General features: G+C 41.8%; 1 protein-coding gene across 5 annotated transcripts in view; it reads left to right on the top strand.

The window, feature by feature from the left end:
• ano10a (anoctamin 10a) overlaps positions 1 to 24370 on the top strand; it is a 35496-nt gene that overhangs the window by 2723 nt on the left and 8403 nt on the right. For 4 of the 5 annotated variants that reach the window (XM_083760582.1, XM_083760579.1, XM_083760580.1 and 1 more), the window contains exons 3-15: positions 1994 to 2149; positions 2910 to 3107; positions 3502 to 3636; positions 4923 to 5042; positions 5327 to 5511; positions 5723 to 6107; positions 6878 to 6933; positions 7076 to 7150; positions 7256 to 7444; positions 8096 to 8287; positions 8668 to 8796; positions 21362 to 21478; positions 23200 to 23216. In XM_083760582.1, coding sequence (XP_083616708.1) covers positions 2014 to 2149; positions 2910 to 3107; positions 3502 to 3636; positions 4923 to 5042; positions 5327 to 5511; positions 5723 to 6107; positions 6878 to 6933; positions 7076 to 7150; positions 7256 to 7444; positions 8096 to 8287; positions 8668 to 8796; positions 21362 to 21478; positions 23200 to 23216 — 1934 coding nt within the window. In that variant the 5' untranslated portion in view covers positions 1994 to 2013. The remainder of the gene's footprint in view (positions 1 to 1993; positions 2150 to 2909; positions 3108 to 3501; positions 3637 to 4922; positions 5043 to 5326; positions 5512 to 5722; positions 6108 to 6877; positions 6934 to 7075; positions 7151 to 7255; positions 7445 to 8095; positions 8288 to 8667; positions 8797 to 21361; positions 21479 to 23199; positions 23217 to 24370) is intronic. The other variant, XM_083760583.1, reaches the window with a different exon arrangement.

The raw sequence follows: 24370 nt of genomic DNA, 5'->3' as shown, positions 1-24370 counted from the left end.
TGCCTTCTGTGTGGTTGCTTTTCTTGTTTCTAAAGTGGTTATTTGGGCTTTTCTCCTAATGTTGTTTAAACCAGTGATCCTCACACAGCACATTCCCATGTCAAGGATCCCCAGATGAATGCATTTGCCCAACTAAGGACGGCTAATCCAAAAATGTAATTAAAAGATTACTTTTGAAAATAGCAGATCTATACCAGCTCACAATGCATCACATTCATTCATTAAAACTATGAACTCTGACTGCAGGGGGATATATAATGATCATTATAACAATGTGCAAGAACATATTTAAAAAGAAGGAAGAACTTTATATTTGTGGACAATCAAAATATGTTTTTTTATTTTAATGTGGTGTCATTCAAATTAATCTGGATATGGCAGACTCACTATTTAGAAAATAAAAACATGGCACTTCATTTAAAATAGGTTACAGACCCCTGTTATATGCGCTTATTTTTATATACCTATTTACTTGTTTCTATGAGACATGGCAGTTTTGCGTCTTTAAAAAAATAATGTTGAGATTAGAAACGGCCATAATTCTTTCATTTCTCAACCTTAAAAATAAATAAAAACATCTCCATAATCCGTGGGAAGTTTGCTTTCATATGCTGTATCACACCCGATTCAAGTCTTCTTCAATAAAATGCTACGAGCGAACTCAGCGAAGACCATACCATCGGGGCCACAGCATTACGCAGCACGCATTCAACTCATTCCTTCGTCGTGACTTGAATGAAATAAAATATAATAAACGTTATTTTATTGGTGTTTTTCAATAGAAACAAATAAAGAGCGTGTGTAGGCTACTGTGTGCAAGTGCAACAGTGCATATACATGCATGCACTAGGCTATATTTCTTCCGTGTCGGGATGGTGATTGAGCTCTTCAAGTTCACAGCCCGTTTGTCTTTCATAAAAAAACGTTGATATTAGCCTATAAACACTCATGGTTCTCTCATTTCTCAACCGTTTTATTAATCTACTCGCAGTTCCATTCCGATCTGAAAGGTATAGGTGGGTCTGTTCTTTTGAGGCATAAAGGTGATAGCATGCAGTGCAATAGGAATAATTAACCCAAATGTGACAAAGTCATGTCATGTCTTCTATGGTGCCAGCCTGAAGAAATGTATTACCACGATCCCCAAAGTGCGCATTCCGTATGTGACATCAGCTGACTGGTAAATAGAATAGTACAGACATGTTGATTGGGTACGTCTCAAACACGCCTTAAACACACCCATGACTAATTCAAGGCCGTTTTGCGCACTCCGCGGGGTGTCAAAAGCGCTTCTTAACATGCCCAAAATTGCAATATGACATACCACACGCCCCCAGATCATAATACTGTAATTAGATTAGTAATATAGAAGTAAGTAAAATAGAAGTCCTAAATCAACCCCCTTATGTAATATTCTCCCAGAATGTTTGTCTTTAACCACTTCCCCCAGGGTTCTATTCTAGTTTCATAGGATTTCCCTTTACAATCTCCTCTGCGAAAACAGCCTACTAGATCGGCAGTTTTTGCCAACGTTCTCCCCAGAATAGGGTTGTTAGGGGTTCATTATTCTTTGTCTTGGACTAATGTCGGCACATGTCATTGTCCTCTACATGTTGTTCACACTATGCACCTTGGTAGCAATACATTCTTACCTTGATATTTTTGTATGCATGAGCTCAGCATAAATAGTGATGAGAGGGGGTAGAATTAAATAAGACATTACTGTAGATAATTCCATGGGCATTGGGCACAGTTCAATAATGTACTGTATGACCACATAAGGCCAACCATTTCATTGTAAGATGTTTTAGAAGTTGCACCATTGTATATGCAGTCCACCAAAACTGCCTAGCTGTATTGGTTAATTCCTTCTTCTGTCATCTCGGAGGAGAAGAAACTGTTCAGTCAGTACTGCAATGTATGAAAAGAAAAGGATGGAAAAGAAAAAGACACATATACAAGTCATTAAGTCACTCTGTCACTTCTCAACCAGGTTCCCTGGGAGGGAGGAAGATGCTGGAAGAACCAGGAGACGGCAGTGATGGCCCTAAGTTTACTCCTCTGGTAGTGTTGGAGCTGGCCTCGGACGCCAAGGAGGAAGCCATTGCATGGCTACTTAGCCGGATAAAAGACACACAACAGCATGGAGGTATGGTGATTAATCTGTCTCCAAAGCTTTCTCAAACGTTTTCGTGTGAATAAGGGCCACCAAATTGATATCCAGACCCCCATTTGAAAATGTTTAGAGCCAGGAACCTAAGTAAAGATTTAATTAAAAATGTTCGCTTTATAAATATATATAGTCAAAGATTTGCACACATTTTCTAGATTTTTCAAAAATAGCAAATCTACAAGCTCATGGCGAATAGTGCGTCATGTAGTCATGTGCTATGAGCAACATCACAATTCACCCCAAATCAATTTGATGAGAACATTCTTCCCAAGGACGCAATTATGTTCTTTGTGTTCTGGTAATGAGAAATGGCTTTGTCATCTCTGCTTTAGAGCTTGGCTCTGTTAGATATGCTGTGATAGAGACTATGCCATCTACTGGTATTGAGAGTTATTTCCACTAAAGCATCAGCTTTCAAGAGAAGAAGTTGGGCACTCTACCTCAAGTGTGTGTGTGTGTGTGTGTGTGTGTGTGTGTGTGTGTGTGTGTGTGTGTGTGTGTGTGTGTGTGTGTGTGTGTGTGTGTGTGTGTGTGTGTGTGTGTGTGTGTGTGTGTGTTCGCGTTCGCGCACACGACATGATCGTTGGAAGTCAGCTTGTTGTGTCACGGCCTATATACTTGTGAGTATAACTGGCTATAGTGTATAGTGAACTGGATAACATACTCAGCAGCAGAGTGAGGGTAGTCTGCTTGGGTTAAGAATAAAACTTACTCCACTCCTCTCCTCTCCTCTCAGGTTCTGAGCTGCTGGTGGAGCAGTTGAGCCCTGGAGACTTGGGTTCAGAGAAGGAGAACCCCAATATATTTCTGGTGGGGGGAACCTGGCAAAGACTGCTGTCTGGGGCTGAGGATGCGGGACTCTTCAAAGAGTTCCATGATGGATCCATGAGGAGTTTCACCTGCTCCAACAAACACAATTTCAAACACTTTCAAGGTACATTCAAGGAAATGCCTCACATCGAAAACTGTATTGTTACTAGATTTATTTTATTTTATTTCTTGCTTTTTCTGCCTTTTATTGATAGGTTGAAAGTAGACTGACAGGAAATGGGGAGAGAGAAGAGTAGACACGCAGCCGTCAGGCTGGCTGAGCAGCCTACCTGTAGGTGCCCAGACGGTTGAGCTAACCATCCGGGCACCTTTGTTGTTACTAGAATTTGAAATTGGTTGCATCACCACAGTATACACTTTCATCAGCAAAACTCAGAGAGAACGCTTAATTCATTTTCTTTCTTCTTCTTAACTATATCATTCTACTACACTGTCCCACTGCACCCTTGTTCTGAGCATGTACATTTTTACTATATATACCTGCTGTCTCTGTCCAGGGGATGGGGATGACTTCCTCAGCATGGCTGAGTGTCAGTACATCGTAAAACATGAGCTGGACTCACTGAGAGCCAAGGACGAGACCCATGTACCAGGACACACAAAGGTCCAGCTCTACCCAGGAAAATCCATCAGTGAGTCACTGACTGAATGAATGGTACAGTAGTCTCTAGAGACAGCTCCCACTATTTATAAAAAATAATCCCAGATCCCAACTTGACGATTATGCAACATTCACATTATTGTGATTGGTCTAAATAGTTTCCGGTCTGAAGAGCTTCTATAAGAAATAAAAAATACAAATAGAAACTGGCCTGAGAGACTAACTGAATGCCATGTTCTCCGTTTGTCATCATTGTGTTACTACTAATTCATTCTAATTCTATATAGCTCTTGCTAAATACAGTAGATAATTTTTGCAATATTTCCCTCTCCTTTGTGCTGAATGTATTAATGACAAGCAATCTTGATATTACAGATTAATATTGGTAAAATAAGGGACAGCTCACAAATTATCAGTCACAGTCGAGCAACAGCAAATCAATCGGTGGACTAATCAGTCGATATTAAACGCATTAAAAAACATTATGAATTATTCATACTTTGCCTTTTCTGTACCCCCGGTCTCGATATTGATGGTTTTAGTAGCTAGTGGGGAATTATATCATTTTTCTCCTACTGTAATATGCCATTTCAGGAGAATAGTATGTCCTGGTATTTCTGTAATTTGTGTAAGTTATAAATTAGTGTTGCTATATCAACACCCCCCTATCATTTTGTCTTTACTTTTCACTGTCTTTCTCTCATCTATGTGACATCATGTATTAAAGTTGTTCTTTCTCTCTCTCTCTCACACACACACTCACTCGCTCCCTGTGTCTTTCATACACGTAGGCCGTGTGTGTGTGTGTGTGTGTGTGTGTGTGTGTGTGTGTGTGTGTGCATGGACACAATCATAGCATCACTGGCTGCAATATGGAGACAATAAATATGCAAATGTAATGACTTAGTCAGAAAGCAAGATAAGAAAGCAATGAAGTTGCAGTGCAGATTGAATGCTTGAATTCAACGTGTTACTGTGTTTGTCAAATCTTGTGAAAGCATAATATAATTGTTTAAAATAAATGATGCACTCACAAAATGACAGATGAAATGATAGTGTTTTCAAGAGCTCATATTTAACTAGACAATAGTAATTAATTACTGTTGTCGATGACACACAGAGTATTGTCAACGGATCAGTCATTCTATGAATCTATACACTTTGTTAAAATTACAAAAAAAAATTACCGGTACTAAAATAATAGAGAAATCGTCCACCAATCACCCCAAAATCACAAAAAACTTCCCTCTCTCTCTCACACACACACATACACATGGAAATGAAATAATATGTTATTGTGTCTTATTGCCTCTTTAGTTCGCAGACTCCAGTCCAGGGGAATCCTAGTCCAGACCTTTCCTCTCCATGACAGAGAGGAACTGAAGAGACTTTCTACCACCTGGTACCAAAAGGTTAAGCTGTCCTTCCAGCCACTTGGTAGGTTCACATCACTCACTTCTTCACCGCTTTTTATTTGACTTTACAGTGAAGCACAGTGTACATAAATATTTACTCCATACTATACTGCCTGGATAAACACAGTATAATATACAGTACAGAGAAAAGGTGTGTTATTACTGCTACATTGTCATTACATACACGCTCTTTTCTAATTAGTTGAAAAACAAATGTTGCATCTTTTGATCAATTTTAGTGGAATTTGAGTTATTTGTTCTTCATTCTCTCATTTCATTGTCCTCTAATTGTTCCCATATCTGCAGATGACATTCGACATTATTATGGCGAGGGCCTGGCGCTGTACTTTGGTTTCCTGGAGTATTTTACCCTGGCCCTCGTGCCCATGGCTTTGGTCGGGGTGCCTTACTATTTGTTTGACATGGAGGACTACGATAAATATGTACTTTTTGCGGTCTTCAACCTGGTCTGGTGCACTGTTATCCTGGAGGTAGGAAAACAAGTGAAAATGTCATTTCATTGAACTGAACTAACCCTGCAGCCCATGGTTTAAGAACTAGACTGTAAATTAATAAGAAACAATGTTTAGATAGTTGATTCAATCAACTATCTAAACATTGTTTCTTATTTTATTAAGATTACCGGTATTATAGATGCATGCAATATGATTGATCGATTGGTGTTTTTTTTTAACCTGATAGTTATGGAAGCGGTTTAGTGCCACACTCTCCTATGGCTGGGGAACGCTGAGCAGGAAGAAGGCCTTTGAAGAACCTCGACCCGGCTTCCACGGAGTCCTGGGGTTCAACCCTGTGACGGGACGTGAGGAGCCCATCTACCCCAATACCAAGCGGCAGCTCCGCATCTATCTGGTGTCTGTCCCCTTCGTCCTCCTCTGCCTCAACCTGTCGCTCTACATCATGAAGATCTACTTCGACATGGAGGGTTGGGCGCTCACTATCTATGATGCAGACCCCACCTTCTGGACGACAGTCTTGTCGTTCATCCCCAGTATAATCTATGGCGTGGTGATAGAAGTAATGAACCTGATCTATAGATACGCTGCTGAATTCCTCACGGAATGGGGTGAGTGGTTAAAGGATGGAAGATGATAAATGGGCAGCTGGGTTTAGGTTGGATTTTCTGCACATTATATTGATCCCACTTGACCGTGTGATTAATAAAAGATTTCAGAAGAGGATTTTGAAATCCACTTGAGACACTAGGCTCTGTGCATAACTGTAGTCCCGGCTTCCGGAATGTGGCATACCGGTTCTGGCGTGACAGCAGATTTATTTAAACTGGAAGTATCTGCTGCCAAACCAATCAAGCGAAACTATGGTGAAATGAACTGGAACCACAAAACGGCATTTAACCCATTCTGACCTGAGATCAGATTCATACAAGGTTTCCACTGGACACACGCTGGTCTGACGAACCCATTCTGACCTGAGATCAGATTCTAAAAATGTCAGTCGTTCTTCGATTTTTTTCAAAAATAGCAGACCTACAAGCTCGTATCGCGCCACTCGGTGGCGCGATATGAGCTTGTAGATCTGCTATTTTTCAATAGGTAAAGCATAACATGATGCTGACACCAAAACGGGTGCCCGTTCAGAATGGGTTAAGGAAACATTTTACATGTTATTCCTGGGCTCTGCATATTTTACATTTAGCTTTAGATGCCCTGATAAAACATAGATTTGATAGGCTTAGGCTGAGAAAAGAGGGCTTGACCGGGATAGGATCAAGGCTGGATTGTAGTTGAATGAGAGAGATGTGATGTTTGACAGGGCTGGTGTGAAGCTGTCATTTGCCTTACTGACTGACTGCAAAATGCTTTTTCTTTCATTTAGAAAATCACAGGCTGGAGTCTTCCTATCAAAACCACTTGGTGCTCAAAGTCTTGGTGGTGAGTGTATAGGATTTGAGTGAGAGGTTTTCATAGCATTTCCATTTTCAGTCTGCACCCAACTGCGTGTTTTAGTATTATTTACATTACATTACACTACATTACAGTAGTATTATACATTTCAATTGTCCTCTCTCCGCAGTTCAATTTCTTCAACTGCTTCGCGTCATTGTTCTGGATAGCTTTTGTGATGCAAGATATGCCTCTTCTCCGACAGGTACTTTAGGCTAGCCCTCCATCCATATTTCCATATTTCTATCCTTCCTTTTCCATTCTTCTCTTCGTTTGGTTCTTGGTTACATAGTTTTTTGTGTCCGTACAGAGTTTGGCCACCCTGTTGATTACCAGTCAGATCCTGAACCAGATCATGGAGGCCTTCCTTCCCTACTGGCTCCAGAGGAGACGCAACAAGAAGATGATGCGTAAAGCCCAGAAGAGGAGAGTCATGGGGGACAAGGAGCTCCCTCTGGCTGAGCAAGTCAGACTGGAGGCTGACATGAGCAGCTACCTGGTGGGTCAACGTCATTTTCATTTACAGTTTAATCAACTGATAACGTTTACATTCTTATGGCATGCATTTGTATTTGCTTTAGTTTGTTTCTCTTTAAATTAGAAACAAACATAAGATGTTGTCTTATAGAAACATTAGTCTGTACCTCCCCATCATCTATCTTGGCACATTAGCCATTACCTCTGGACATAATCTCACTTTAAAAGTCTATGTAGAAGAAAAGGTGTCTTGTTACTGAAGGCTCTGTGAGGGCATGGCTGCACTGTATCATTGAGTTATAGTCAGGAGGATGATGTGGGCCAGAGACAATAAGGCGCCAATGTAGACCTAAAATGTACGGTAATTGGAGTCTCCTGATATGAGTGGATGATGACATGATTAGTAAGGTTCTTCTCTGTCATGACTTTTACCTGGCTAATACGCTTCTATCTACAGTAGCACAGATGTCTCATGTAGGACTGTGCTTGGGCTACATTAAACATATTGCAGAATATGTACAGTATACAGGATTATTAACGACACATCGATCAGCATGTTAAGTTCTGGTACCCAGAATTGTCCCCGTTATTGTGTGGGTGAAATAGACTGTTCATGCTAAGCACTGGGTATTGACTAACCCTGTGTGTGCGCATGTATGCTTCCCTATTGTAGGGGACATTTGATGACTACCTGGAACTGTTCCTGCTGTTTGGTTACGTCAGCTTGTTCTCCTGTGTCTATCCTCTGGCTGCGGTTCTGGTGGTGCTGAACAACGTCACAGAACTCTACTCTGATGCCTTCAAGATATGCTGCGTGTACAAGCGGCCCTACTCCGACCCTGCTGCTAACATAGGCGTCTGGCAGGTGAGCAGAGACATGCTCCTTGCTGAACAGTCCTTGTTTGAATTGTTAAAAAGGACGAATCTTTTAAACATAGAATGTTGAACAAACATTAGGTGTCTCACGAAAACTAAGGGTTTGGGATGAGGTTACCACCTGACAGCAACAATATGCTTTTCACTTCCCTAGAAGAAATATACTGTGGCAGGTATGACTTTTCATGATAGATTACTACTGAGGTCAAAATATTAAGGCCATGTTGGGTGCAATTGACTGCCTATGTGCTTTCTTTGCCTTTTTTGGACTTTCTCTATCGCTTTTCTATTATTGGAATATAAACAGTGGTAGTCTCTGTCCTAAGCCTGTTACCCAGAAATAAGTGCTGCTCTCCTCCTCTCTTCCAGATTGCTTTTGAGGCCATGAGTGTGATAGCGGTGGTGACCAACTGTGCTCTAATTGGCATGTCTCCACAAGTCAAAGCCTACTTCCCTGAGTCGGAGACGCAGCTCATACTCTGGGTGGTGGCCATTGAGGTACTGCAAATGCGCACACACACACACACACACACACACACACACACACACACACACACACACACACACACACACACACACACACACACACACACACACACACACACAGCGATATCTGAACCCAGTCCTGCTCAGGTCTCAAGTATCTGTCACCTGTCAGTGCTAGTAAAAAGCTTCTAGACACCACCAGATGGAGCCAAAGAGTCATAATGCAGTTGTGTGTGTGTGTGTGTGTGTGTGTGTGTGTGTGGTTTCTAATTAGGCTCATCAACAATGGCTTCTCATTCCTCTGAGTTCCTTTCAGAAAACAAAAAATCACGCCCGTGTGAACTGAGTGGTGCAACTCCCCTCTCCCCCCATCTTCTCTCTCTCTCTCTCATTAGCAGGCAACAGTACAGCACTATCTCTCTTTGTTTCTGGCACAACAGCGCCCCTACTGGTACTAATTGTCATACTCGTGCTCATTAACGTCACATACATAGGCGGACACATAGGTGAACAACACGGACATTGCTGTTCCTTGGAGTGGTTGCACCACTCAAAAATATTAAAGATGGAGTGCCACAATTTTTGTATTTTTCCAGTTTTTCATATGTCTATGAGGTGACAGTACTTCATTAGACACCCTGGAGTTGTTTTTATGTGCAATGGTGTATTAACTTTGTATTTAGGGTTTCTTCCTGGAGGCTGAACCCTTGACAGTCAAACGGGCCAATGAAGTAAAGTAGTAAACAGTAATATAGTGACACCACACTATCAGCCCCTCCCCTAACCCCTCCCCCTTTATCATACAACTACAGCTGTGGGTGCGGCTTCAGTTCAGGTGGATCACCACCCACCAGGCAAACCAGGCATACTTAATGAACTGGTGGGCGTGTCCACATAAAAGCATGATTTTAACAAATACTGTACACTTTTTAGAAAAAGTTCTTCCCCCTTATATTGTAATAATACCTGATGATCATGTTTTAGGGTGGGAAAAAAAGGTGGCACTCCATCTTTAAAACAGATGCCACCCCATGCATCCCACACACATGGATGCCTATGTTTGCCTCAAAATAACAATGCAATTAAAGCAATGAAAACATTGGGGTAGACAAGTGAGGTCAGAATGATGCAGAGTGTGTTCACATCATAGAGAATAATACATTTTCTTTTTTCTGCTCCCTTAACGAGCTCCTAAGGGGGAGAAGTTAGCAGCTAGTTCATGTCTCAATCTGTAACACTACAGTTGAGCCTGGTTGTCTCCACCAGGCCGAAGGCATGGGGAAAGAGTATGTTTTGCACTCCGTGCGTGGGTGTGTCCGTCCATCCTGCCTCCGTCTGTCCGTTATCAGCTAATCTCTGGCACCGTTGGCCCGATCCATGCCAAACTTTGCACACACACTCCCTGGATGCCAACGACGAACCTCTGCCCCAAATATTCATCAACGACCTGTTATAGCACCACCATGCGGACGATTTAGGCTAAACACATTTCTGTAGATTACTCGTACACATTTTATCCATACATCACACAATTTGGTATACACTATGTCCATAGTCATGTGATCAACACAGATCTGTACCATTTCCCATCTTCCATGCTGATTGGCTAAGATTGGCTTCCAAAGCTCACATGATTGGTCCGTTTCGAACAAAATGCCACAAATCACAAACGCAGTGTGCAATTTCCGTGAAATTATACACGCACATTTCCACTAGGCCGAGGATGACATGCCACTGATTTCTTTCCAAATCAGCCTCACAGTGACGCTATAACAGGGCAATTCCTGTTTTTACCTATAACTGCATCCTCTGTATACAAATTATGTATGCGCACTCCCTAGAGGCCATGGAAAAACATTTTCCCTGCATCCCTCCACATCTGCTGGTTACAGCGCCACCATGAGGCCGAATTCTGCATTGTTAATTGTTTGTTAGTCGCACAGATTTCATGCAAATCTCACGCAAATCGGTACACATGATCTCTGTAGTCATGTGATGAAGACGAGTCTGTTGCTGCACATGTCCTGCTCATCCAGAATTCTGTCCTCAGAGATGCTATGAGTGATCTGGCTCTGCATTTCCTCAACAAAATGAAGACAATTGTTGCAAAAAACAAACAAAAACATATATTATATTACTCCTAAACATTTTGCCAAACATCACACACACTCCTATCCTCCTGGTGGAGACCTGTGCCCGGAAGGGCACCTGTTCTAGTTTATACTTTGTTGCTGCAATGCAATCAGGAACTTATTTTAATGAATACAAATATGACTTGATAGATTCTGTTAATTTATACCATATAACTAACTAACACATCTGCAGTAGTTGGTCTCCCTATACGTCCATGGAGAATGTAGACCCTGTTGTCAGGTAGGACACCTACTTTACCTGTTAACAAGTCGTACTTCCTGAAGCTTATAGTGCAGTATCACCCCTGGCCAAATGGCATGCCTTCTTGGCAGAGTGGTAGACCTGTCTGTTCTCCCCGATCCATGCCAAATTTTGGACTGGCCCGTTTTGAACAAAAAGCCTCAAATCATGAATGCAGCGTGCAATTTACGTGAAATCTTTCACGCACTTTCCTACTAGGCTGAGGAATATATCCCACCCTTTTCACATTGGCTATAGCGCCACCAACAGGTGGATTTTTGCCAAACAGATTTTTGGAACAAAATGCCTCAAATCATCCAATTGCCATTTAAGGCATGTTCTCACAAGCTATTTCGCCTACACCACAAACACTAACCTACAGAATTCAACACGAAACACAGAGCCGTGATTGGCTAGCCCACTCACATGCCGATCCCCACACACATACACACGCTGTCTGTCATCTCTACGTAGTATAATTTCGCACCTACCTGCTTCACATGACATGTTGCCTGCACCAGACATCCACATGCTGTTGCAGAACATTCCAAATTGCATCTTTTCCTTGGCTTTTGTTTGCTTATAAGTTCCCCCCTGTGAAAACACCACATACACATTGTGGAACAAAGTGAAACTAAACCCAAAAACCAGCCACTCGTTACACCGTTTCTTCCAACGGTGTAATGTCCAATTAAATGAAAATACTGTGGTTGTATGATTGGGCGGTTTTCTGTGAATGTAATGCCGTCTGCGACTCTGCGCATGCACGTGGCCGATATATATATCAGCAAAATGTTTATTTGTATGTTAGACGTCTAGGGAAATTAAGATTCTCAGCAATTAATGAATGAATTGATAATTTACATCCCTATGCTCTCTCCATCACTCTGTCTCTCTCAGTATTTTATAGTGTGATACCCATGATAATAGAAGAGGGTAGAGGTGATCAAAGGTGGGAGATACGAAGAGAGTGAAATGTGAACGTAATGAAATGGGGGAAGAAAAGGATGGAGAGCGGGGGAGAGGAGATGGATTGAGAGAGAAGAGGGAACCTTGTTTCCGTGTATGCGCGTGCATGCATTGGGTGCGTGCTGATTGTACATCTAAGCACGTACTTTCCATCCAGCACATTCCTTTCACCGGCAAAGAACTCTCTGTATCTCCTCCTTCCTTTCTCCATTTCTCTCTGTCTTTCCTTTCCTCCCTTCTCTCATATTGTCCATGCATGTCTTTCTCTTCTCTCTGTGTCCTTCTCCATCTTTCTGGCGGCGTCTGTCCATTCGAATGGAACAGCCAGCCTATTAAAAAGATTGGGGAACAAGAACCATGAGGGCCAGGTTCAGTATACTAAAGGGGTTGAACATTAACCATGAGGGCCAGGTTCAGTATACTAAAGGGGTTGAACATTAACCATGAGGGCCAGGTTCAGTATACTAAAGGGGTTGAACATTAACCATGAGGGCCAGGTTCAGTATACTAAAGGGGGGAACATTAACCATGAGGGCCAGGTTCAGTATACTAAAGGGGTTGAACCAGAACCATGAGGGCCAGGTTCAGTATACTAAAGGGGGAACATTAACCATGAGGGCCAGGTTCAGTATACTAAAGGGGTTGAACATTAACCATGAGGGCCAGGTTCAGTATACTAAAGGGGTTGAACATTAACCATGAGGGCCAGGTTCAGTATACTAAAGGGGGGAACATTAACCATGAGGGCCAGGTTCAGTATACTAAAGGGGTTGAACCAGAACCATGAGGGCCAGGTTCAGTATACTAAAGGGGTTGAACCAGAACCATGAGGGCCAGGTTCAGTATACTAAAGGGGGGAACATTAACCATGAGGGCCAGGTTCAGTATACTAAAGGGGGGAACATTAACCATGAGGGCCAGGTTCAGTATACTAAAGGGGTTGAACCAGAACCATGAGGGCCAGGTTCAGTATACTAAAGGGGTTGAACATTAACCATGAGGGCCAGGTTCAGTATACTAAAGGGGGAACATTAACCATGAGGGCCAGGTTCAGTATACTAAAGGGGTTGAACATTAACCATGAGGGCCAGGTTCAGTATACTAAAGGGGGTGAACATTAACCATGAGGGCCAGGTTCAGTATACTAAAGGGGTTGAACATTAACCATGAGGGCCAGGTTCAGTATACTAAAGGGGTTGAACATTAACCATGAGGGCCAGGTTCAGTATACTAAAGGGGTTGAACATTAACCATGAGGGCCAGGTTCAGTATACTAAAGGGGGAACATTAACCATGAGGGCCAGGTTCAGTATACTAAAGGGGTTGAACATTAACCATGAGGGCCAGGTTCAGTATACTAAAGGGGTTGAACATTAACCATGAGGGCCAGGTTCAGTATACTAAAGGGGTTGAACATTAACCATGAGGGCCAGGTTCAGTATACTAAAGGGGTTGAACATTAACCATGAGGGCCAGGTTCAGTATACTAAAGGGGGAACATTAACCATGAGGGCCAGGTTCAGTATACTAAAGGTTGAACATTAACCATGAGGGCCAGGTTCAGTATACTAAAGGGGTTGAACATTAACCATGAGGGCCAGGTTCAGTATACTAAAGGGGTTGAACATTAACCATGAGGGCCAGGTTCAGTATACTAAAGGGGTTGAACATTAACCATGAGGGCCAGGTTCAGTATACTAAAGGGGTTGAACATTAACCATGAGGGCCAGGTTCAGTATACTAAAGGGGTTGAACATTAACCATGAGGGCCAGGTTCAGTATACTAAAGGGGTTGAACATTAACCATGAGGGCCAGGTTCAGTATACTAAAGGGGGAACATTAACCATGAGGGCCAGGTTCAGTATACTAAAGGGTGAACATTAACCATGAGGGCCAGGTTCAGTATACTAAAGGGGTTGAACATTAACCATGAGGGCCAGGTTCAGTATACTAAAGGGGTGAACATTAACCATGAGGGCCAGGTTCAGTATACTAAAGGGGTTGAACATTAGAGGCTGACCAGTGCCATTTTCTTTCTTTTGTTCCAATCCCGATTTTGGAGAGTCACATACAATCTAACATGGAGATTACTGATGTTTATATTCCAACTTTTGTGGAAAAGTACCAAATCAATTCTAATCAGCTATTTTTGAATACTTTAGAAAACATTTTGGAACGACATGCCCAAGATAGGGCCACAAATCGGGATCTGCAACATAAGCATGTGGATGCCAGAAAAAGTCAAAAGTCAATATATCGGCCAGGCTCTATTGAACACATGCGATCGGCCATGTGTACACTGTACACACACACACACACACAATCCAAGTGTATTGTTTGCATGTAGTGCCATTTGGAAGCATTTGTTATTAATTGAATGCTCTCTACAGACAGGACCTTGAGATAATAATGGTTTTCATTATAGCCACCATTATTTCTTTATGGGGTGTTACCTATTTCTCTGCCACTTAACCCTTTAAGACCTGAGGCAGAGAAGTTAAAAAAATAAATTATGTGAACCACTGATAAGTTCATGTCAAGGAACCCCAAAAACTAGAGATGTCTGTATCGGTATCAGGAAAAGTATCGGATTGGCCCCTTATTTGTCATATCGGTATCGGCGAATAACCACAGATCCGACACAGGGGTAAGGGGTTGATACTATGGCAGGTAAATACAATGTTGGGACATGTGGAGTTTCCCAAACTGCAAGTGCACATTTGAGTGAGGAGTCTGCTATAAACACAACACGAGATATATAGCTAGATAGCTATAAACACAACATGAGATCACGACACTGGTATCAGTATTCGGTATCGGCTAACACAGAAATTGAGGTATCGGGATCGGATCGGAAGCGAAAAAAGTCGGGACATCCCTACCAAAAACTATGTAAATTATTAGGCCGCTGACCCCCATCTCAAAATATTTTGTTCCAGGGACCCCAGAAGCAAATATTTGAGCTAAAATGTTTGCTTTAAGATTTGCTAAAATATCACTTTTTCAAAAATAGCTTATCTTTAAGTGACACATTATGAGCTTGTATAGCCGTTATTTATAATGCTAAAGTATAAAATGCTTTCACATGTTTAATGGGATAAAACCTCATTCCACAAAGGGCAGCACTGAAGCTCTCTCACTTGAATCAAACAGTTGTGTAAAACAGAATATGGAATGAACCCTAGTCCTCCCTCAGTCAATGTGTTTGGTGGGTGGGGTGGCTGTAAGGAAGAAAGAAGAATCAAGAAATGGAGGATTAAAGAGATCATTCATCCCCTCCTTATCTCTCATGGCCGTGAGGGTATGTAGGGGGGGCTATAGCGCTTTGTCGTATCCAGCCATGGTGCGATGATACCTGGGTAATTACTGTAGGGCTCACATGCATCATTGAGCAGTAGCCTGGCAACCGGCTAGGCTGCTGCAGAAACAGACCCAGACTTTCTCTCAGAGTCACAGGTCTGTATTCTATCATCTACCATGTCTAAAAAGCAGCACAGCCCACAAAATGATGGCTTCAAACAGGGCCCTTTAGCCCTGAAGATAATGCTACATTTGAATACCTGTAAAACGAAACTATCTTTTTTCCACTGTACTTGTCATACTGGGTTACAAATCTTGTCCCAGAATCATTGGCAGAGTCTGAAGTTCTTCAAATGCATAGACAGTAGACTGCTGGCTAATCTGAAACCCTTGATAATTGGTTTCATTGGAACCACTCTGAATCTGAAATTGCTAGAAATAGGACACATGAAACACCAATTCAAATAAAACAAAATATCTCTGATTGTGAATTTATCAACTAAGATGCAGCATTAATTGTTTTTCATGTGAAGATCTTTTTGGCTTCGCACAAATACACTAACAGCAACCGTGTTCTGTGTATTACCATTTCAAAAGTTTCTAATTACATTTTAATTTGTGTGAATGATTGAATGCTCAATGCACTTAATTAAGTCTGGGCTTTGAGCTGATACAGAACTATATTTACAACTTCATCACAGACAAATAAGCAGATGTCCCTCACTTTGTCATTTTCTCTGAGGTTATTTTCAGCAGTACAACAGACAGAGCAATCTCATTATGCCGGTTTGCAGATAATCAGATTAGCCTTTGGCCAGTGGCAACGGCAAAGCAGCAGACCTGGCCTCACCAATAGCCTAGTCTAGCCTAACCTGCTCCAGCATTGCACTGCAATGACTGCATTGCATTACCTTTCTTAACCTGAGGTGCTGACAGGATTAGCCCAATAAATCTTTGTCTCTTCACCAACCTATAATGGGGTTGTATGGGTCTTTGTTAGTATGATATATATGCCCTGATCATGGGCCCTTGTTATTTTGAGGTATATAATTCTCCTCATAATGGAAGCACTCATCCTTGATGCATAACCAATTAAAATACATGTATCTTTTAAATTATAGCTGAGGATGGGGATTGGGGAGCCATGATTCACTAAATTAAACAACGTGCCTGTATTTGTGACTGATTTTGTGATTTTGACTCTAGGTCTGTGGTTCAGTGTCGAAAGTATTTTTAATTGGGTGTAAAATGTAAAATTCAAAATGAGTGTTTGTCAGTTAAGCTGGCTCACAACATCACAAGACCTATTTCGATCTTGTGCACCTCGGTCCTGAAGGTCCTTCTTTAAATACTTCAAGCAATAGGTCCATAGTTATGCACCTCTGGTGAGTTCAACCAGGAGCAGAGACCAAGAAATACAATACGGGCTAGTGCGTGGGTTTAAAATGAGAAATTCAGTTGATGCAGATTTGCAAAAGAAATGGAAGAAGTAGTAGTAGTTCCTCTTGAGTTGGATTGAAATGCAAATTTTCCAATTAGCGGTGAAGCTGTGCCATGGCAACAGCATTGAGCACTGAATACTGAGCAGCTGGGACAGATGTGGTACCAGCATGCTCTGAATTGTACCGATCTTGTTTCCATGCATTCCATAAGTTGATCTGAAAGACCCATCTGATCCCATCGCTCCAGCAGGTCATGTTCTAGATGAAAGACCCAACTGATCCCATCGCTCCAGGTCATGTTCTAGAGTTGCTCTGAAAGACCCATCTGATCCCATCGCTCCAGGTCATGTTCTAGAGTTGCTCTGAAAGACCCATCTGATCCCATCGCTCCAGCAGGTCATGTTCTAGATGAAAGACCCAACTGATCCCATCGCTCCAGGTCATGTTCTAGAGTTGCTCTGAAAGACCCATCTGATCCCATCGCTCCAGGTCATGTTCTAGAGTTGCTCTGAAAGACCCATCTGATCCCATCGCTCCAGCAGGTCATGTTCTAGATGAAAGACCCATCTGATCCCATCGCTCCAGGTCATGTTCTAGATGTGACTAGGGCAATAAATGGATCCGCACTGGTATCAGATCCATGCTACCACTAAAATGTACAATTTAGGCACAGATGCCCATATCCAGAGCATACAGAGTGCAAAGTCAGTGCGAGTGGCATGAACATTAGTCAACCAAAAAACAACATGGCAATTATACTTCTGATGCAGTAATGGTTTCTTTCTTTCTTTCCTTTGAAGTATTAAAGGGTCCTAAAAAGTACGAGCTGGGAAGTGTTTTAGGAGGTTCAGAGCAGACATGCAGCAGTGTTCTGGATCAGAGCAGACATGCAGCAGCGTTCTGGATCAGAGCAGACATGCAGCATCGTTCTGGATCAGAGCAGACATGCAGCAGAGTTCTGGATCAGAGCAGACATGCAGCATCGTTCTGGATCAGAGCAGACATGCAGCATCGTTCTGGATCAGAGCAGACATGCAGCAGAGTTCTGGATCAGAGCAGACATGCAGCATCGTTCTGGATCAGAGCAGACATGCAGCAGAGTTCTGGATCAGACCAGACATGCAGCAGCGTTCTGGATCAGAGCAGACATGCAGCAGTGTTCTGGATCAGAGCAGACATGCAGCAGTGTTCTGGATCAGAGCAGACATGCAGCAGAGTTCTGGATCAGGCCAGACATGCAGCAGAGTTCTGGATCAGGCCAGACATGCAGCAGCGTTCTAGATCAGAGCAGACATGCAGCAGTGTTCTGGATCAGAGCAGACATGCAGCAGCGTTGTGGATCACTTGCAGAGGTTGAAGAGAGTATGCAGGCAGATCAGTAAGCAGTAGTCAAGCCTGGAGCTAGGAACTGGCAGAGTCCCATTAACAATTTAGTGTCTAAGGAGGACCATTTTTGATAGATTTTGTATAAATGGAAAAGATATTCCAAGTGCCAGCTCATTTCACTATGGGCAGAATCATGACACAATTAAAGTGCAGAACGGGGGGTTTCATGCCATCATAGTGTGAAACCTATTTAGTTTATTTGATGAAGTAACCTGGAGTTTATGGACCGCTTAGTGGTTGTCCTCGAGAAGCAAAGGATTTAGCTCACATTCCTTTTCAGTAATAAACATCACATTCTCCTCAGCTTCGTGCCAAATCTATGCTGCAGAATACAGAAAAATATACATTATATACAGTTTCATGTACTGTAGCATTAGTAATCAGCTAAGAGCTAGATATTTTATTGTTCCATTTCAATCAATGTGCCAGGCTACCGAGGCCAGGGATTTATTTGCTTGTTTGGCTTGTTCTGCAGTAGAACTGCTGTGCTGACTAGAATGACAAAATTTCTCTTAGTCTGTAGTTCTTTGGCCAGAAATCTTGTCCAATTCTGTCAATAGAATGGAAATTTGTTCTACCCCAAAATAGCTATAATAGCACCTACCTAACGGTACCTTCCTCAGTCAAACATTCTGTTGAATAGAATGGATTAATTAAGTTTTTAAAGTTTTCTCTAAATCAACGGAATGTGAATTGTCACCATCTCTCACCAGCTGCCTAGAAGCTTGTAATCATCCTTCTAGCCTGAGCCACTTAGCTAAACATGGAGCATATTTCTCTGGAATAATCTATGTCCTCTGATCAACTCTCACTCCTCACCATTTGTGACACTCAGTATACATGAATGCATTACTCTGATGAGAAAATTCTGTTAAATCAAAGGAGCTGATGGCAAACTGACGTTCCAGCAGATGGCCCCGTGCGTGTGTGCGTGCGTGAGAATGCACGCTGCATACACCTTAAGTGTGTGAAAGTGTGTGTGTGTTACTGTGTTCAGTACTTGTTTGTGTTGATTAATGCAGTTGAATGCATGTTGGTGGGTATTATGTGTGTTCCTGCATCTCATCTTCAGGTTGGAGAAAATGGAAAGCTAGCTGGTTCAGTTCTATGTGAATCAGGTGTTCTAAAGGACATTTCCTTTAGAAGAGAGGACCAACAGCATATTTCCTCAGTGAGCACATTAGAAATCCAGTTGATAATAGTTAATAATGTATTCAGCTGTATTCATCGGTGTGTGTCTTCATGTTCTACTCGTATCCCTCTGTACATGAACACAGTATATTCTCAATATTGCCATGGGAACAGCTATACATTGCTTTGCAAATCCTGTTTACCACTGTAAATGTGATATTAATCCTTATAATGGCAAATATCAGTATATTCCAAGTATCCTCGAGGGGAGGAAATGTTTAAGATGAAAAGCTTTTGGATAGGATCTTGTTCGGGTCATTCATTGCATATGATTGCTTATGGTTTAATGGTCATGGAATATTGTTGTGCATGTAAATTGCCTGACTGGATCTCAAGCTGGGTTTTAACTTTTTCTGTTCATCTGGTTATTGCAAACTCCCATTGCTATACTTGTCTTCATTTTCAATAGTATGAATAGAGAAGCCCTCCTCCCACTGATATTCAACTCTGGTTTTGGTCCCTCTGTATGTTTACAGAATGGTGTCCTACAAAGGATAAAATAAAGTAAAATACAACATAATTCAGTTATGTTGTTTTCAGTTTCTAAGCGTCCATTTTGGAACAGGGGTTCTTGCCCTTGGCCAGTATCATTAAAACACATTAACCACTTTCCTGCGTTCCCATTTTGGGCAAGTCATTCTAAGCTATGGGAACATTTTCAATGTTCACGTTGTCCATTTTCACTGTGTGACAAAGTCGGACGAAGTATAGAGTTTGAGTGATTAATATCCATTTGAAGACCCATTACCAGTAGTTCTCGCCTCCAAAGCATTACAATATCCTACAGCAGGTCTCTTGTCATATGGGAATGCATTAGACCACTGATTCCCAAACAGTGGGTCGGATCCCCATTTGTGGGTAACGGACAAATGTTTATGGGTCACGACTCGAGTAAAAATGCCATTTTATTTCAAATTGATATAGATATATATATATATATATATATATACATATAGATCGATCCTGGGAGATGCATTTTAATTGATTCAATGGTCAAAAGTAAGAGCACTGTACTTGTTCGGCATGAGGAGACGCATATGTGTATCGAAGTTTCATTGCCGACGGTCAAGCGGTTCATGAGCTATGCGTGGTCAAAGTTAGCATTTTCAATTGAGTGCTATAGCGCCACCCTTTGGCCAATGGTTGTTGGCTTCACAATCCTCACCGTTTGGCATGGCCCTCTACCATATCTCCAAAAAGGTTCAGCCAGAACTGCTATTTTTGGCAACAAAAAAAAAGGAAAAAAAAGCTTTCAGGACTGCTTGGTCCTTTAATAAAATTTAAATGAGTAATTATTAATGCAGAATCAGATATAACTGATAGATATTCTGACTGGTAAAAGGAGGCTGACTGTTGTACAGTATGTGCACTCCTACACCTTCATGCCTATAAGAGCATGTGAGGTCCACAGATCAGGCAGTTTGATAGTCAAGAGGTTTATTCAGCGACATTGGTGGAATGAGGATGAATGATGGTTTAAGATGATTTTGACTGACAAGAGAAGGAAATGAGTAACAATCAGTAATGGGGATAAGTCAGGCGTAATCAGACACAAGAAACATAGGCATAAGCAGTCTAACAAATAGAATATTCTGAGGGGCATTCTGGTAATTAGGAAAGGGCAGACTTACAGTAATGGATCGGTATACAGGCACGAAGGAGTTGTGGTGCTGCAAGCACTTCTCAGTGAGGGACAAAATGTTTGTCTGCTGCTTAGTTAGGCCTATATATAGTCCCCAGGTGTGCTGATTGTTGGCCCCGCCCACACCACCAACAAGGCAACCTGCCACTACTCCACCACACTCTCAGCTAGAGTGGTGGGGTTTTCTACAATAACATAAGATCTGAGGTGTACTATTTGCATAAAAGGTACAGTACAGGGTCCCGGGTCAATCATTTGCCTCTGTGATTTCAGCATGGGCTGCTGGCCTTCAAGTTTATTCTGTGCTTCGTGATCCCTGACGTTCCCAAACATATCCAGACCAACTTGGCCCGCCTGGAGTTCGAATCACTGGAGGCGCTGAAGAAAAAGGTAAAGGCGTGCATCTCATGTTATTTTCTTTTTCATTTTTTAGAGACTTAGTTATGAATATCATTGGATATAATATACAGTACATGTAGAGAGAGATAGAGAGTTAGAGACTTTGGGCTGTATTTTGCGTGTCTTAAGTACCCGGTCTTATTCCCTAACTTGAGTAAACTAAAGACCTGGAGGCGTGATCAATGCTCTTTGGCCACTCAGATTAGCCAAATGGCATTGATCACGCCTCCAGATCTTTAGTTTACTCAAGTTAGGGAATAAGACCGGGTACTTAAGACACGCAAAATACAGCCCTTTGAGAGGAATTAATTGCCTGTTATTTGACATTAACATAGGCATGCTTTCCAAACATGCATGCCAACACATTACAGACCTACAGTATGGTATATCATATTATAGCCATATACATACGTTTTGAAATGTGGACATACAAAGTCATATTAAGTAATTTAAAACAATAGAATGAGAATAATGAGAAGGAGTGATAGCTTAAGAAGCTGTGTGACGGTCCCTCACTTAAATAAAGCACATTAAGAAGATATATGCATGTCAGCGTGGTGGAGCGATAGTGTGCGATAATGGACAACAGTAGGACATGACTAACACCATTAGCCAGGCGGCGGCATCACTCATGGCTCAGTAGAATGGACGTGAGCTGCACTGCGGAAGGCTCATCAGTATTATTGCTGTGTGTGTGTGTGTGTGTGTGTGTGTGTGTGTGTGTGTGTGTGTGTGTGCGTGTGCGTGTCTTTGTACATGTGTATCTGCCTGTCTCATCAATATTGTTATCCAGTCCTGATTGCTTAATGACCCAACAGCATGCTTCTCCACAGCCACCTCAGGAGTGCTGTTTAGCTAACGAGAAAACGGAGAACTCTGCTCTCGAGTTGCATTTGGTTAATGGGGGTGTCCACTGTTTTGTCAGAGATGTGTTACTGTCAAATGTGCATCTCACACACACACACTGGGATCTTTTCATAGAAACCTCTGTCTGTGTATGGGAAAAAGTAGAGAGTTGATGCACGTATCCACAGCAACGTATCTGCTTAATAGCTTTTCATTCTGAATTCAGAGCAGACCCTTAATGTGATGTATGTCCCAGAGCACTTTGCTGAAGAAGAATGGTGTGTCGTATGGTAATAGTATTGATATGGCTCTACTGTAAAGCATTAGCTCTCATGTGCTCTACGACCATTTGTTTGATTGTTAATAACAGGGCAGAGTGCTTCTGCGTTCGCCGTTTGGATCTTAGTTATCACGTCTTCATGTCAACTGTGCAGCTTTCCTCTCTATAAACAGATGGTCCTGATAGGGCATACGGATCTAGCCATTTCCAATTATCATTATTTTATTATTCATATTTTTAAACACTGCACTCACTCATCACTGGCTGCTGCTTCTGCTCCTATGCTATGCCTCTGACCTGGGTTGTTACTTGTTTGGAAGATGATAGAATACTAATGCACACTTAGAAGGATATGTGCAATGCTTAACCACTGTGCAGGTGTGCAGGTGTGTACGGTACACAAATGGTAACCACAGGGTTCCGTTTGTACACTCGGCGTTAAAATGTGTGGGTTAATTAACACTGATTATTTTACAGTGTAATCTATCTTGAATTTGGTGTAGTCATGATGTAATCTTGGTGTATATGTTTATCAATAGAATGAGAGTTGACCTGTTTTGTTCTGTGATCTCTTGGTTGTGTGCAGAGACACCTCTATGGACGGTAAGTGGCTAGAGCTGAACTCTCAGCTGACATTACTGTATGTGCAAAATGTTTGGATAACATTGGATTGTAGATTTACAATACTAAAATGTTCATTACAGTTTGCTGTAGTTCTTCCCATGACTGTGTATGTTTCACATCCGAGTGGCTCAGTCAAATTGATCAAATTGACTATTAATGCAGAATTTGCAGATTGTAATAATCTAATCTAATGTAAAAGCAGCGCTTGTGCTGTAAATGCGGACTAATTCCTCTAAACTGTGTGGAACTCTTTGACCTAATCCTAATTCTGTAAGTGTAATGTCACCCAAAGCTCACCAACATAACCAAAATCAATACATTATGCAAGTCCAAATATCCAGTAATAATGCTTGACATTGATAGATTACAGAATTCCCAAATTTATATTGATATTTGCTGTTTCTCCATAATGTCAAATGTTCCCTAGTTGGACTAAGTGACATGTATACGCCATTTAATTTATTTCCAAACTATGCAATAATAGTTTGGAGCTCTTATGGTGTACAGTAAGGTCCATTTGGTTCCAGGCTTTGTACACTCACAGAGTATAAGTAACGCTGATGATTTCACAGTGTGGAGGATTGGGGTCCCAGAGATGAATATTGTATTAAGTGGGGTGTCTGTGGCCTAATACCTCAAACGGTGGATCTTTGGCATTACAAAAGGTTGAGGTTCTCTGGTCCAGCAGGCTATTCAGTGTTGAGATTCAGTGACTGAAGTATACAGCATATGAGTATGAGTATTAAAGTACATATAGACATACTGTACAGTATGTACTGTACTGTATGTGCAATCAGTAAGACAACCACAAAAGGCATTAAGTAGATATATTGGCAGCCAAATGGGCAGAGACAGTTCAGGACTGCAAAACTATAGGGGATGAGATTGATTGCACAGATGCATGTACATGTACTGTACAGATACAGTACATGTACAGTCTGGGCTGTTAAGCAACGCTCCACATATGATGCATTTCCCCATCATGTCATGCAGCAGTTTGCTGATTGATGATGCATTCCTTACTATAATGCCTCATGCATACAGATAAGGAAACCAGTAACCTATGACCAGCTGGGCTCTGCAGTATGCTGCTAGAAACCAGTACCCAATATCCAGCTCTGCAGCATGCTGCT

This window comes from Protomyctophum parallelum, assembly GCF_964188405.1.
Source record: "Protomyctophum parallelum genome assembly, chromosome: 3".
Classification (NCBI taxonomy): Eukaryota; Metazoa; Chordata; class Actinopteri; order Myctophiformes; family Myctophidae; genus Protomyctophum; species Protomyctophum parallelum.
This window is presented reverse-complemented; position numbering and strand designations above follow the sequence as displayed.